This window comes from Meleagris gallopavo, unplaced genomic scaffold (assembly GCF_905368555.1).
Source record: "Meleagris gallopavo unplaced genomic scaffold, MGAL_WU_HG_1.1 scaffold_16, whole genome shotgun sequence".
Taxonomy (NCBI): Eukaryota; Metazoa; Chordata; class Aves; order Galliformes; family Phasianidae; genus Meleagris; species Meleagris gallopavo.
The window spans coordinates 43359-59445 of record NW_028147030.1 but is presented as its reverse complement, the minus strand read 5'-3'; the positions used below and the strand labels follow the sequence as shown (position 1 = coordinate 59445).

Genomic DNA, 16087 nt, shown 5'->3' with positions numbered 1-16087 from the left:
GACAGTGGGACCAATGGGGACAGTGGGGACATGGCCGTCCATGGGGACAATGGGGACAAGGACATCCATGGGGACAGTGGGGACAGTGGGACCAATGGGGACAGTGGGGACATGGCCATCCATGAGGACAAGGACATCCATGGGGACAGTGGGGACAGTGGGACCAATGGGGACAGTGGGGACATGGCCATCCATGAGGACAAGGACATCCATGGGGACAGTGGGGACAGTGGGACCAATGGGGACAGTGGGGACATGGCCATCCATGGGGACAAGGACATCCATGGGGACAGTGGGGACAGTGGGACCAATGGGGACAGTGGGGACATGGCCATCCATGAGGACAAGGACATCCATGGGGACAGTGGGGACAGTGGGACCAATGGGGACAGTGGGGACATGGCCATCCATGAGGACAAGGACATCCATGGGGACAGTGGGGACAGTGGGACCAATGGGGACAGTGGGGACATGGCCATCCATGAGGACAAGGACATCCATGGGGACAGTGGGGACAGTGGGACCAATGGGGACAGTGGGGACATGGCCATCCATGAGGACAAGGACATCCATGGGGACAGTGGGGACAGTGGGACCAATGGGGACAGTGGGGACATGGCCATCCATGGGGACAAGGACATCCATGGGGACAGTGGGGACAGTGGGACCAATGGGGACAGTGGGGACATGGCCATCCATGAGGACAAGGACATCCATGGGGACAGTGGGGACAGTGGGACCAATGGGGACAGTGGGGACATGGCCATCCATGAGGACAAGGACATCCATGGGGACAGTGGGGACAGTGGGACCAATGGGGACAGTGGGGACATGGCCATCCATGAGGACAAGGACATCCATGGGGACAGTGGGGACAGTGGGACCAATGGGGACAGTGGGGACATGGCCATCCATGAGGACAAGGACATCCATGGGGACAGTGGGGACAGTGGGACCAATGGGGACAGTGGGGACATGGCCATCCATGGGGACAATGGGGACAAGGACATCCATGGGGACAGAGGGGACAGTGGGACCAATGGGGACAGTGGGGACATGGCCATCCATGGGGACAAGGACATCCATGGGGACAGTGGGGACAGTGGGACCAATGGGGACAGTGGGGACATGGCCATCCATGAGGACAAGGACATCCATGGGGACAGTGGGGACAGTGGGACCAATGGGGACAGTGGGGACATGGCCATCCATGAGGACAAGGACATCCATGGGGACAGTGGGGACAGTGGGACCAATGGGGACAGTGGGGACATGGCCATCCATGCGGACAATGAGGCCAATGGGGACTTGGGGACTTGGGGACGCCGTACCCCGGTGACGCGGGCGGCCAACCCCCCCTGCAGGTCCTCTGCTGTCACCTCCTCTGCCCACGTGTCCTCACTGAGCTGCAGCTCCTGTGCCACCGCCAGCTCCACCTTGGCCTGGGGACAGTGGGGACATTGGGGACGTTGGGGGCAGTGGGGACAATGGGGGCAATGGGGAGAGCAGGAATGGGGACAGTGCCCATCGTGTGCCACCCAATACCCATCACGTCCCCACCCCAGTGCCACCCCAATGCCCCCCCCAGTGTCCCTCCCAGTGCCATCCCAGTGCCACCCAATACCCATCATGCCCCCACCCCAGTGCCACCCAATACTCATCCCAGTGCCACCCCAATGCCCCTCCCAGTGCCCCCCAGTGCCCACCCCAGTGCCACCCCAATACCCATCATGCCCCCACCCCAGTGCCCCCCAGTACTCGTCCCAGTGCCCATCCCACTGCCACCCCAATATCCATCTTATCCCCATCCCAGTGCCATCCAGTGCCCCCAGTTCCCCCCCAGTGCCACTCCAATACTCATCACGTCCCCATCCCAGTGCCATCCCAGTGCCACCCCAATACTCATGGTGTACCCATCCCAGTACCCCCGGTGCCATCCCAGTGTCCCCCCAGTGCCATCCCACTGCCACCCCAATGCCCCTCCCAGTGCCCCCAGTGCCCATCCCAGTGCCACCCCAATACCCATCACGCCCCCACCCCAGTGCCACCCAATACTCATCCCAGTGCCATCCAGTGTTCCCCAGTATCCCCCCAGTCCCATCCCAGTGCCACCCCAATACCCATCATGTCCCCCCCAGTGCCACCCAATACCCATCACGCCCCCACCCAGTGCCACCCAATACTCATCCCAGTGCCATCCCAGTGCCACCCCAATACCCATCATGCCCCCACCCCAGTGCCACCCAATACTCATCCCAGTGCCATCCCAGTGTTCCCCCAGTATCCCCCCAGTCCCATCCCAGTGCCACCCCAATACCCATCACGTCCCCACCCCAGTGCCACCCAATACTCATCCCAGTGCCACCCCAGTGCCACCCCAATGCCCCCCCAGTGTCCCTCCCAGTTCCCCCCCAGTGCCACCCAATACCCATCATGTCCCCACCCCAGTGCCACCCAATACTCATCCCAGTGCCATCCCAGTGCCACCCAATACCCATCATGTCCCCACCCCAGTGCCACCCAATACTCATCCCAGTGCCCACCCCAGTGCCACCCAATGCCCCTCCCACTGCCACCCCAGTGCCCATCCCAGTGCCACCCCAATACCCATCACGCCCCCACCCCAGTGCCACCCAATACTCATCCCAGTGCCACCCCAATGCCCCCCCAGTGTCCCTCCCAGTGCCCATCCCAGTGCCACCCAATACCCATCATGCCCCACCCCAGTGCCACCAATACTCATCCCAGTGCCCACCCCAGTGCCACCCAATGCCCCCCCCAGTGCCCCCAGTCCCACCCCAGTGCCACCCCAATACCCATCGTGCCCCCACCCCAGTGCCACCCAATACTCCTCCCAGTGCCATCCCAGTGCCACCCCAATACCCATCACGCCCCCACCCCAGTGCCACCCCAGTACTCGTCCCAGTGCCCATCCCAGTGCCACCCCAATGCCCCTCCCAGTGCCCCCCAGTGCCCATCCCACTGCCACCCCAATACCCATCATGCCCCCACCCCAGTGCCACCCAATAATCATCCCAGTGCCCACCCCAGTGCCACCCCATTGCCCCTCCCAGTGCCCCCAGTGCCCATCCCAGTGCCACCCCAATACCCATCGTGCCCCCACCCCAGTGCCACCCAATACTCCTCCAGTGCCCACCCCAGTGCCACCCCAGTGCCATCCCAGTGCCCCCCAGTGCCCATCCCAGTGCCACCCCAATACCCATCATGTCCCCACCCCAGTGCCACCCAATACTCATCCCAGTGCCCACCCCAGTGCCACCCCAATGCCTCCAGTGCCCATCCCAGTGCCACCCCAATACCCATCATGTCCCCACCCCAGTGCCACCCAATACTCATCCCAGTGCCCACCCCAGTGCCACCCCAATGCCTCCCAGTGCCATCCCAGTGCCACCCCAATACCCATCATGTCCCCACCCCAGTGCCACCCAATACTCATCCAGTGTCCCTCCCAGTTCCCCCCCAGTGCCACCCAATACCCATCATGTCCCCACCCCAGTGCCACCCAATACTCATCCCAGTGCCCATCCCAGTGCCACCCCAATACCCATCGTGCCCCCACCCCAGTGCCACCCAATACTCCTCCCAGTGCCCACCCCAGTGCCACCCCATTGCCCCTCCCAGTGCCCCCCAGTGCCCATCCCAGTGCCACCCCAATACCCATCATGCCCCCACCCAGTGCCACCCAATACTCATCCCAGTGCCACCCAATGCCCCCCCCAGTGCCCCCCAGTGCCATCCCAGTGCCACCCCAATACCCATCATGTCCCCACCCCAGTGCCACCCAATACTCATCCCAGTGTCCCTCCCAGTTCCCCCCAGTGCCACCCAATACCCATCATGTCCCCACCCCAGTGCCACCAATACTCATCCCAGTGCCCATCCCAGTGCCACCCCAATACCCATCGTGCCCCCACCCCAGTGCCACCCAATACTCCTCCCAGTGCCCACCCAGTGCCACCCCATTGCCCTCCCAGTGCCCCCCAGTGCCCATCCCAGTGCCACCCCAATACCCATCATGCCCCCACCCCAGTGCCCCCCAGTACTCGTCCCAGTGCCCATCCACTGCCACCCCAATATCCATCTTATCCCCATCCCAGTGCCATCCCAGTGCCCCCCAGTTCCCCCCAGTGCCACCCAATACCCATCATGTCCCCATCCCAGTGCCATCCCAGTGCCACCCCAATACTCATTGTGTGCCCATCCCAGTGCCCCCAATGCCATCCCAGTGTCCCCCCAGTATCCCCCCAGTCCCATCCCAGTGCCACCCCAATACTCATCCCAGTGTCCCCCAGTGCCCATCCCAGTGCCACCCCAATACCCATCTCGCCCCCACCCCAGTGCCACCCCAATACTCATCCAGTGTCCCCCCAGTGCCCATCCCAGTGCCACCCCAATACCCATCACGCCCCCACCCCAGTGCCCCCCAGTGCCCATCCCAGTGCCACCCCCGCACCACCCCAGTACCAATCTTGTCCCCACCCCCGTGCCACCCCCGTGCCCCCCGTGCCCCCCGTGCCCCCCGTGCCATACCTTGACAGCAGCGATGCAGGACCTCTCGAGGCCCCGCTGGGTTTCGGGTGGCAGGAGGGGCCCCAAATCCTGCGCCTGCAGCAGCGCCCCGATCTCAGGGTGCCCCAACACCTCCCTGTGGACACAGGGACAGCTGGGTGCCAGGGGGGTCCCATGGTTGGCACAGGGGGGCATAGGGTGCTATAGGGGGTCCCATGGGGGGCACTTGGTGCCAGGGGGGTCCCATGGGTGGCACTGGGTGCTATAGGGTCCCATGGTTGGCACAGGGGGGCATAGGGTGCTATAGGAGGTCCCATGGGGGGCACTTGGTGCCAGGGGGGTCCCATGGGTGGCACTGGGTGCTATAGGGTCCCATGGTTGGCACAGGGGGGCATAGGGTGCTATAGGGGGTCCCATGGGGGGCACTTGGTGCCAGGGGGGTCCCATGGGTGGCACTGGGTGCTATAGGGTCCCATGGTTGGCACAGGGGGCATAGGGCGTTATAAGGTCCCTTAGGGAGCTCTTGGTGCCAGGGGGGTCCCATGGGTGGCACTGGGTGCTATAGGGTCCCATGGGTGGCATAGGGGGCATAGGGCGTTATAAGGTCCCTTAGGGAGCTCTTGGTGCCAGGGGGGTCCCATGGGTGGCACTGGGTGCTATAGGGTCCCATGGAGGGCACTGGGAGCTATATGGTCAAATAGGGGGCACTGGGTGCCAGGGGGGTCCCATAGATGGCACAAGGGGGCATAGGGTGCTATAGGGCCCCATGGGAGGCAGTGGGTGCCAGGGGGGTCCCATGGGTGGCACTTGGTCCTATAGGGTCTATGGGGGGCACGGGGTCCTATAGGGTCCCATGGGTGGCATAGGGGAGCATAGGGTGCTATAGGGTCCCTTAGGGGCATTGGGTGCCAAAGGGGTCCCATGGGAGGCACTGGGTGCTATAGGGTCCTATAGGGTCCTATGGAGGGCACTGGGCGCTATAGGGTCCCATAGGGGTCTATAGGTGCCAGGGGGTCCCATGGATGGCACTGGGTCCTCTAGGGTCCCATGGGTGGCATAGGGGAGCATAGGGTGCTATAGGGTCCCATAGGGGGCACTGGGTGCCAGGGGGATCCCATGGGTGGCACTGGGTCCTATAGGGTCCCATAGGGGCCTATGGGTGCCAGGGGGTCCCATAGATGGCACAGGGGGGCATACGGAGCTATAGGGTCCCTTAGGGGGCACTGGGTGCCAGGGGGTCCCATGGATGGCACTGGGTCATATAGGGACCTATGGGTGGCACAGGGTGCCATGGGGTCCCCAGTATCCCACTGGGATGGGTGCTCTAGGATCCCCTGGGTGGCACTGGATGCCACGAGGTCCCATTGGGATGGGTGCTCTAGGATCCCATGGGTGGCACTGGATGCCACGGGGTCCCATTGGGATGGGTGCTCTAGGATCCCATGGGGTCCCCTGTATCCCGTTGGGTCCCATTGGGATGGGTGCTCTAGGATCCCATGGGTGGCACAGGGTCCCCTGTATCCCATTGGGATGGGTGCTACGGGATCCCATGGGTGGCACTGGATGCCATGGGGTCCCCTGTATCCCATTGGGATGGGTGCTCTAGGAACCCATGGGTGGCACCGGGTCCCCTGTATCCCATTGGGATGGGTGCTCTAGGATCCCATGGGTGGCAGAGGGTCCCCTGTATCCATTGGGATGGGTGCTCTAGGATCCCATGGGTGGCACAGGGTCCCCTTTATCCATTGGATGGGTGCTCTAGGATCCCATGGGTGGCACTGGATGCCACGGGGTCCCATTGGGATGGGTGCTCTAGGATCCCATGGGTTGGCACAGGGTCCCTGTATCCCATTGGGATGGGTGCTCTAGGATCCCATGGGTGGCACGGGGATGCCACGGGTCCCATTGGGATGGGTGCTCTAGGATCCCATGGGTGGCACAGGGTCCCCTGTATCCCATTGGGATGGGTGCTCTAGGATCCCATGGGTGGCACTGGATGCCACGGGGTCCCATTGGGATGGGTGCTCTAGGATCCCATGGGTGGCACAGGGTCCCCTGTATCCCACTGGGATGGGTGCTTTAGGATCCCATGGGTGGCACTGGATGCCATGGGGTCCCATTGGGATGGGTGCTCTAGGATCCCATGGGTGGCACTGGATGCCAAGGGGTCCCCTGTATCCATGGGATGGGTGCTCTAGGATCCATGGGTGGCACTGGATGCCACGAGGTCCATGGGATGGGTGCTCTAGGATCCCATGGGTGGCACTGGATGCCATGGGTCCCCTGTATCCCACTGGGATGGGTGCTCTAGGATCCCATGGGTGGCACAGGGTCCCCTGTATCCCACTGGGATGGGTGCCACGGGATCCCATGGGTGGCACAGGGTCCCTGTATCCCACTGGGATGGGTGCTCTAGGATCCCTGGGTGGCACTGGATGCCACGGGGTCCCATGGGATGGGTGCTCTAGGATCCCATGGGTGGCACAGGGTCTCCTGTAACCCATTGGGATGGGTGCCACGGGATCCCATGGGTGGCACTGGATGCCACGGGGTCCCCTGTATCCCATTGGAATGGGTGGCACTGGATGCCACGGGGTCCCATTGGGATGGGTGCTCTAGGATCCCATGGGTGGCACTGGATGCCATGGGGTCCCCTGTATCCCACTGGCATGGGTGCTCTAGGATCCCATGGGTGGCACTGGATGCCACGGGGTCCCATTGGGATGGGTGCTCTAGGATCCCATGGGTGGCACAGGGTCTCCTGTAACCCATTGGGATGGGTGCCACGGGATCCCATGGTGGCACTGGATGCCACGGGGTCCCTGTATCCCATTGGAATGGGTGGCACTGGATGCCACGGGGTCCCATTGGGATGGGTGCTCTAGGATCCCATGGGTGGCACTGGATGCCATGGGTCCCTGTATCCCACTGGCATGGGTGCTCTAGGATCCCATGGGTGGCACTGGATGCCACAACGTCCCCTGTATCCCATTGGGATGGGTGCCACGGGATCCCATGGGTGGCACTGGATGCCATGGGGTCCCCTGTATCCCACTGGGATGGGTGCCATGGATCCCATGGGTGGCACTGGATGCCATGGGGTCCCCTGTATCCCATTGGGATGGGTGCTCTAGGATCCCATGGGTGGCACTGGATGCCATGAGGTCCCATTGGGATGGGTGCTCTAGGATCCCATGGGTGGCACTGGATGCCATGGGGTCCCCTGTATCCCATTGGGATGGGTGCCACGGGATCCATGGGTGGCACTGGATGCCATGGGTCCCATTGGGATGGGTGCTCTAGGATCCCATGGGTGGCACTGGATGCCACGGGGTCCCATTGGGATGGGTGCTCTAGGATCCCATGGGTGGCACTGGATACCGCGGGGCCCGGCTGCATCCCTACCTGGTGTAGGTATTGCTGTGCCAATCCAGCAGCAGATACAACTCCGGCACCGCCAGCGGTCTCTGCGCCAACGCCGCCAGCTGCTGAGCCAATGCCCTGTGATACCCCTTGGCGTAGACCCCAAAAGCATCGTACCCGGCCGGGTAAACGGGCACCACGTGGCACCTCGCCATCCCCAAATCCCCCACAGCCCTCCCGGCCAACGCCGCCAACCTTGGTCCCAACCCCCCTCCCACCACCACCTGCCCCAACCTCTCCGCGGCCGCCCTCCCCACCGCTTCTTCCCAACGTCGACGGAGCCCCCGCGGACGACCGGGGATTCCAAAAGGATTCCGGGCATCGGCCGCTTCCTCCTGTTCCAAAACTCGGACCACGGAACGGAGGAGGGGATACGGCCGGCCCGACGGAACCGATTCTCCCACCACGGCCCAAAGCTGAGCCAAAAGGGCGTCGTAGAGCAGAGCCACGTCGCGGGTCTGGCGGCAGGACGGCGAGGACGGGGAGGACGGGGAGGATGACGATGGTGGCGGTGACGGTAGAGAGGCCATGGTGGAGCATTCGGCTTCCAAAGCGATGATCTGTTCGTCGGCCGCCACCAAGTCGCGCCGCTGGATCAGCTCCAGGATCTCCAGCACTGCGGGGTATCCCAGATCATCCCAATGACCCCGTATCCCAAAGCCCCATCCCAATGATCCCGTATCCCAATATCGCATCCCAATGACTCCATATCTTGAAGTCCCATCCCAAAGTTCCATCCCAAAGATCTCATATCCCAAAGTTCCATCCCAATGACCCCGTATCCCAATATCGCATCCCAATGACCCCGTATCCCAATATCGCATCCCAACGACTCCCTATCCTGAAGTCCCATCCCAAAGCCCCATCCCAATGACCCCGTATCCCAATATCGCATCCCAATGACTCCATATCCTGAAGTCCCATCCCAAAGTTCCATCCCAATGACCCCGTATCCAATATCGCATCCCAATGACTCCATATCCTGAAGTCCCATCCCAAAGTTCCATCCCAATGACCCCGTATCCCAATATCGCATCCCAATGACTCCCTATCCTGAAGTCCCATCCCAAAGTTCCATCCCAATGACCCCGTATCCCAATATCGCATCCCAATGACTCCATATCCTGAAGTCCCATCCCAAAGTTCCATCCCAATGACCCCATATCCCAAAGCCCCATCCCAATGACTCCGTATCCCAAAGCCCCATCCCAATGATCCCGTATCCCAGTATCGCATCCCAATGACTCCATATCCTGAAGTCCCATCCCAAAGTTCCATCCCGATGACCCCATATCCCAATATCACATCCCAATGATCCCGTATCCCAATATCGCATCCCAATGACTCCGTATCCCAAAGCCCCATCCCAATGACCCCGTATCCCAATATCACATCCCAATGACTCCATATCCTGAAGTCCCATCCCAAAGTTCCATCCCAATGACCCCGTATCCCAATATCGCATCCCAATGACTCCATATCCTGAAGTCCCAACCCAAAGCTCCATCCCAATGACCCCATATCCCAAAGCCCCATGCCAATGACCCCGTATCCCAATATCGCATCCCAATGACCCCGTATCCCAATATCGCATCCCAATGACTCCATATCCTGAAGTCCCATCCCAAAGTTCCATCCCAATGACCCCATATCCCAAAGCTCCATCCCAATGACCCCGTATCCCAAAGCCCCATCCCAAGGACCCCGTATCCCAATATCGCATCCCAATGACCCCGTATCCCAATATCGCATCCCAAGGACTCCATATCCTCAAGTCCCATCCCAAAGTTCCATCCCAATGACCCCGTATCCCAAAGCCCCATCCCAAGGACCCCGTATCCCAATATCGCATCCCAATGACTCCATATCCTGAAGTCCCATTCCAAAGTTCCATCCCAATGACCCCGTATCCCAATATCGCATCCCAATGACCCCATATCCCAATATCGCATCCCAATGACCCCATATCCCAATATCGCATCCCAATGACCCCGTATCCCAATATCGCATCCCAATGACCCCATATCCCAATATCGCATCCCAATGACCCCGTATCCCAATATCGCATCCCAATGACCCCGTATCCCAATATCACATCCCAATGACTCCATATCCTGAAGTCCCATCCCAAAGTTCCATCCCAATGACCCCGTATCCCAATATCGCATCCCAATGACTCCATATCCTGAAGTCCCATCCCAAAGCCCCATCCCAAGGACCCCGTATCCCAATATCGCATCCCAAGGACTCCATATCCTGAAGTCCCATCCCAAAGTTCCATCCCAATGACCTCATATCCCAATATCACATCCCAATGACCCCATATCCCAATATCGCATCCCAATGACTCCATATCCTGAAGTCCCATCCCAAAGTTCCATCCCAATGACCCCATATCCCAAAGCTCCATCCCAATGAACCCGTATCCCAATATCGCATCCCAATGACCCCGTATCCCAATATCGCATCCAATGACTTCTTATCCTGAAGTCCCATCCCAAAGTTCCATCCCAAGGACCCCGTATCCCAATATCGCATCCCAAGGACTCCATATCCTCAAGTCCCATCCCAAAGTTCCATCCCAATGACCCCGTATCCCAATATCACATCCAATGACCCCATATCCCAATATCGCATCCCAATGACTCCATATCCTGAAGTCCCATCCCAAAGTTCCATCCCAAGGACCCCGTATCCCAATATCGCATCCAATGACCCCGTATCCCAATATCGCATCCCAATGACTCCATATCCTGAAGTCCCATCCCAAAGTTCCATCCCAATGACCCCATATCCCAAAGCTCCATCCCAATGACCCCGTATCCCAATATCGCATCCCAATGACTCCATATCCTGAAGTCCCATCCCAAAGTTCCATCCCAATGACCCCATATCCCAATGCCCCATCCCAATGATCCCGTATCCCAAAGTCCCATTCCCAAAGTTCCATCCCAATGACCCCATATCCCAAAGTCCCATCCCAATGACCCCATCCCAATGTCCCCATATCCTGGTGTCCCAACCCAAAGTCCCATCCTAATGACCCATATCGTTGTCCCCATGTCCCATCCCAACATCTCTATATCCCAGCATCTCCATATCCCAATGTCCCCATATCCCAACGTCCCCATGTCCCAATGTCCATCCCAATGTCCCCATATCCAATGTCCCCATGTCCCAACGTCCCCATGTCCCAATGTCCATCCCAATGTCCCAATGTCCCATTCTCGTCCCCATGTCCCAATGTCCATCCCAATGTCCCCATATCCCAATGACCCCATCCATCGTCCCATGGCCCATCCCAACATCTCCATATCCCAGCATCTCCATATCCCTGCATCCCATCCCAACGTCCCCATGTCCCAATGTTCATCCCAATGTCCCCATATCCCATCGTCCCCATGTCCCAACGTCCCCAAGTCCCAATGTCCAGCCCATTGTCCCCATATCCCAATGTCCCCATGTCCCATCGCCCATATGTCCCAATGTCCATCCCAATGTCCCCATCCCTCCCATGACCCATGTCCATCCCAATGTCCCCATATCCCAATGACCCCATCCAAAGTCCCCATATCCCATTCCAGCATCCCAATATCCCAGCATGTCCATATCCCAACGTCCCCATATTCCCAACGTCCCCATATCCCAATGTCCCCATGTCCCAATATCCATCCAATGTCCCCATATCCCATCGTCCCCATGTCCCAATGTCCATCCCAATGTCCCATATCCCAATGACCCCATCCATCGTCCCCATGTCCCAGCCCAGCATCCCCATATCCCAGCATCTCCATATCCCAACGTCCCCATATCCCAACGTCCCCATATCCCAATGTCCCCATCCCAACGTCCCCGTGTCCTAATGTCCCCATATCCCAACGTCCCCGTGTCCTAATGTCCTCATATCCCAACGCCCCCATGTCCCAATGTCCCCATGTCCCAACGTCCCCATGTCCCAATGTCCATCCCAATGTCCCCATATCCCAATGACCCCATCCAACGTCTCCATGTCCCACCCCGACATCTCCATACCCCGACATCCCATCCCAATGTCCCCATATCCCAACGTCCCCGTGTCCCAATGACCCCATGTCCCAACGTCCCCATATCCCAACGTCCCCATATCCAACGTCCCCATGTCCCAATGTCCATCCCAATGACCCCATGTCCCAATGACCCCATCCGACCATCCATCCCAACGTCCCCATGTCCCACCCCGACATCTCCATACCCCGACATCCCATCCCAGTGTCCCCCATTCCCAACGTCCCCATGTCCCAACGTCCCCATATCCCAATGACCCCATCCATCGTCCCCATGTCCCATCCCAACATCTCCATATCCCCGCATCCCATCCCAATGTCCCCATATCCCAACGTCCCCATATCCCAACGTCCCCATATCCCAATGACCCCATCCAACGTCTCCATGTCCCACCCCGACATCTCCATATCCCAGCATCTCCATATCCCAATGTTCCCATATCCCAATGTCCCCATATCCCAATGTCCCCATGTCCCAATGTCCCCATGTCCCAATGTCCATCCCAATGTCCCTATATCCCAATGTCCCCATGTCCCAATGTCCATCCCAATGTCCCTATATCCCAATGTCCCCATGTCCCAATGTCCCCATGACCCATTGCCCATCCCAATGTCCCCATATCCCAATGACCCCATCCGACCATCCATCCCAATGTCCCCATGTCCCACCCCGACATCTCCATACCCCGACATCCCATCCCAGCGTCCCCATCCCGGCGTCCCCCTCCCAACCCAGCATCCCATCCGACGACCCCATCCACCGCCCCCGGCCCCACACCCCACTCACCAGACAGGGGTTCCTTTCTGCTCCCCTCGCTCTTCCTCCCCTCCTCGTCCCGTCCCCATCCGTGGCCGCATCCCCGTCCCCCGCCGCCGCCGCCGCCGCCCCCTTCTCAGCTCCGTCCCTCCTTCCTTTGGTCCCCAGGGCCATCCTCAACAACGAGCCACGTTTGCACCCCGTCCTGTCCCCGATGGGTTCCACGCTTCCTTTCCTCCTCCCCGGGAGCCTCAACAGGACCCCAAAATCCTCCGACCGACGCCGCTGGCTCCGACCCCGCTGGCCGTCGCCTTCCCCGTCCCCATCGCTTCCCTTGGCCCTTTTAGGGCGCCCGAAGGCCGTCAGCCCCACAAGGCGTTCCAAGGTGGCCCTGCGGCGGTAGCGGCTCTCGGGGTGGGACACGAAGGGATCCCCGTCCTCTTCGTCCCCCCCTCCGACCCCCACCTCCTTCGGGGGTCTCTTCAGGAGCGGCATTGCCTGCGAGGGGGAGAAATGGGGCTGGTGGGGTGGTGGGGTGGGGGGATCCATTGCCTGGGTGCTCAGCACCGCCCCGTAAGCGTGAAAATCCCCGTGCAAATCCCATCGTGGCCCCGTAAGTGTGCCAAATCCCCGTGCAAATCCTGTCATTGTGACCCCATAAGTGTGCCAAATCCCCGTGCAAATCCTGTCACTGTGACCCCGTAAGTGTGCCAAATCCCTGTGCAAATCCCATTCCTGTCCCTCTAAGTGTGAAATCCCCCGTAAGTGTGCCAAATCCCCGTGCAAATCCCAACATTGTGACCCTTTAAGTGTGCCAAATCCCTGTGCAAATCCCATTCCTGTCTCTCTAAGTGTGAAATCGCCGTGCAAATCCCATCGTGGCCCCATAAGTGTGCCAAATCCCTGTGCAAATCCTGTCATTGTGACCCCATAAGTGTGCCAAATCCCTGTGCAAATCCTGTCATTGTGACCCCATAAGTGTGCCAAATCCCCGTGCAAACCCTGTCACTGTGACCCCATAAGTGTGCCAAATCCCTGTGCAAATCCTGTCACTGTGACCCCGTAAGTGTGCCAAATCCCTGTGCAAATCCTACTCCTGTCCCTCTAAGTGTGAAATCCCCCATAAGTGTGCCAAATCCCCGTGCAAATCCCATTCCTGTCCCTCTAAGTGTGAAATCCCCCATAAGTGTGCCAAATCCCCGTGCAAATCCCAACATTGTGACCCTGTAAGTGTGCCAAATCCCTCTGCAAATCCCATTCCTGTCCCTCTAAGTGTGAAATCCCCATGCAAATCCCATCGTGGCCCCATAAGCGTGCCAAATCCCCATGTAAATCCCATCATTGTGACCCCATGAGCCAAATCCCCGTGCAAATCCCAACATTGTGACCCCATAAGTGTGCCAAATCCCTGTGCAAATCCCATTCCTGTCCCTCTAAGTGTGAAATCCCCATGCAAATCCCATCGTGGCCCCATAAGTGTGCCAAATCCCCGTGCAAATCCCATCATTGTGACCCCATAAGTGTGCCAAATCCCCGTGCAAATCCTGTCACTGTGACCCCATAAGTGTGCCAAATCCCCGTGCAAACCCTGTCACTGTGACCCCATAAGTGTGCCAAATCCCCGTGCAAACCCTGTCATTGTGACCCCATAAGTGTGCCAAATCCCGTGCAAATCCCATCATTGTGACCCAAAGTGTGCCAAATCCCCGTGCAAATCCTGTCACTGTGACCCCATAAGTGTGCCAATCCCCCTGCAAACCCTGTCACTGTGACCCCATAAGTGTGCCAAATCCCCGTGCAAACCCTGTCATTGTGACCCCATAAGTGTGCCAAATCCCCGTGCAAACCCTGTCACTGTGACCCCATAAGTGTGCCAAAACCCTGTGCAAATCCTGTCATTGTGACCCCATAAGTGTGCCAAATCCCCGTGCAAACCTGTCACTGTGACCCCATAAGTGTGCCAAATCCTGTGCAAATCCTGTCACTGTGACCCCGTAAGTGTGCCAAATCCTGTGCAAATCCTACTCCTGTCCCTCTAAGTGTGAAATCCCCATGCAAATCCCATCGTGGCCCCATAAGTGTGCCAAATCCCCATGCAAATCCCATTCCTGTCCCTCTAAGTGTTGAATCCCCATGCAAATCCCATTGTAGCCCCATAAGTGTGAAAATCCCCATGTAAATCCCATCATTGTGACCCCATAAGTGTGCCAAATCCCTGTGCAAATCCCGTCATTGTGACCCCGTAAGTGTGCCAAACCCCTGTGCAAATCCCATTCCTGTCCCTCTAAGTGTGAAATCCCCATGCAAATCCCCTCGTAGCCCCATAAGTGTGCGAAATCCCCGTGCAAATCCTGTCATTGTGACCCCATGAGCCAAATCCCCGTGCAAATCCCCTCATTGTGACCCCATAAGGGTGCCAGATCCCCGTGGAAATCCTGTCATTGTGACCCGTAAGTGTGCCAAATCCCCGTGCAAATCCCATTTCTGTCCCTCTACGTGTGAAATCCCCATGCAAATTCCCCTCGTAGCCCCGTAAGTGTGCCAAATCCCCGTGCAAATCCTGTCTTTTTGACCCCGTAAGTGTGCCAAATCCCCGTGCAAATCCCATTCCTGTCCCCCTAAGTGTGAAATCCCCCCTAAGTGTGCCAAAACCCCCTGCAATTTCCCTCATTGTGACCCCGTAAGTGTGCCAAATCCCCGTGCAAATCCCATTCCTGTCCCCCTAAGTGTGAAATCCCATGCAAATCCCCTCGTGGCCCCATAAATGTGCCAAATCCCTGGGCAAATCCCCTTCCCGTCCCCCTAAGTGTGAAATCCCCCGTAAGTGTGCCAAATCCCCGTGTAAATCCCCTTCCTGTCCCCCTAAGTGTGAAATCCCCCTGCAAAACCCATCATTGTGACCCCATGAGCCAAATCCCCATGGAAATCCCATCATTGTGACCCCGTAAGTGTGCCAAATCCCCGTGCAAATCCCCTCGTTGTTATCCCGTAAGTGTGGCAAGTCCCCGTGCAAATCCTGTCATTGTGACCCCGTAAGTGTGCCAAATCCCCGTGCAAATCCTGTCATTGTGACCCCGTAAGTGTGCCAAATCCCCGTGCAAATCCTGTCGTTGTGATCCCGTAAGTGTGCCAAGTCCCCGTGCAAATCCCGTCGTTGTGACCCCGTAAGTGTGCCAAGTCCCCGTGCAAATCCCATTCCCGTCCCCTTAAGTGTGAAATCCCCCCGCAAAACCCATCGTGGCCCCAAAATTTTGCCAAAACCCCCTGCAAATCCTGTCATTGTGCCCCCATAAGTGTGCCAAACCCCTTTTCAAAATCCTGTATTTGGTTTGAC

The 16087-nt window shown here is 58.7% G+C and overlaps 1 protein-coding gene across 1 annotated transcript in view; it reads right to left on the bottom strand.

Moving 5' to 3' along the window:
- The window catches only part of LOC146541922 (exocyst complex component 3-like protein 2), a 37897-nt gene extending 24646 nt beyond the window's left edge, over positions 1 to 13251 (bottom strand). Inside the window, 5 exon segments of the mRNA XM_085215325.1 lie at positions 1332 to 1442; positions 4552 to 4666; positions 7936 to 8569; positions 12784 to 12796; positions 12799 to 13251. Coding sequence (XP_085071451.1) covers positions 1332 to 1442; positions 4552 to 4666; positions 7936 to 8569; positions 12784 to 12796; positions 12799 to 13248 — 1323 coding nt within the window. The 5' untranslated portion in view covers positions 13249 to 13251.
- Positions 13252 to 16087: the final 2836 nt, after the last annotated feature.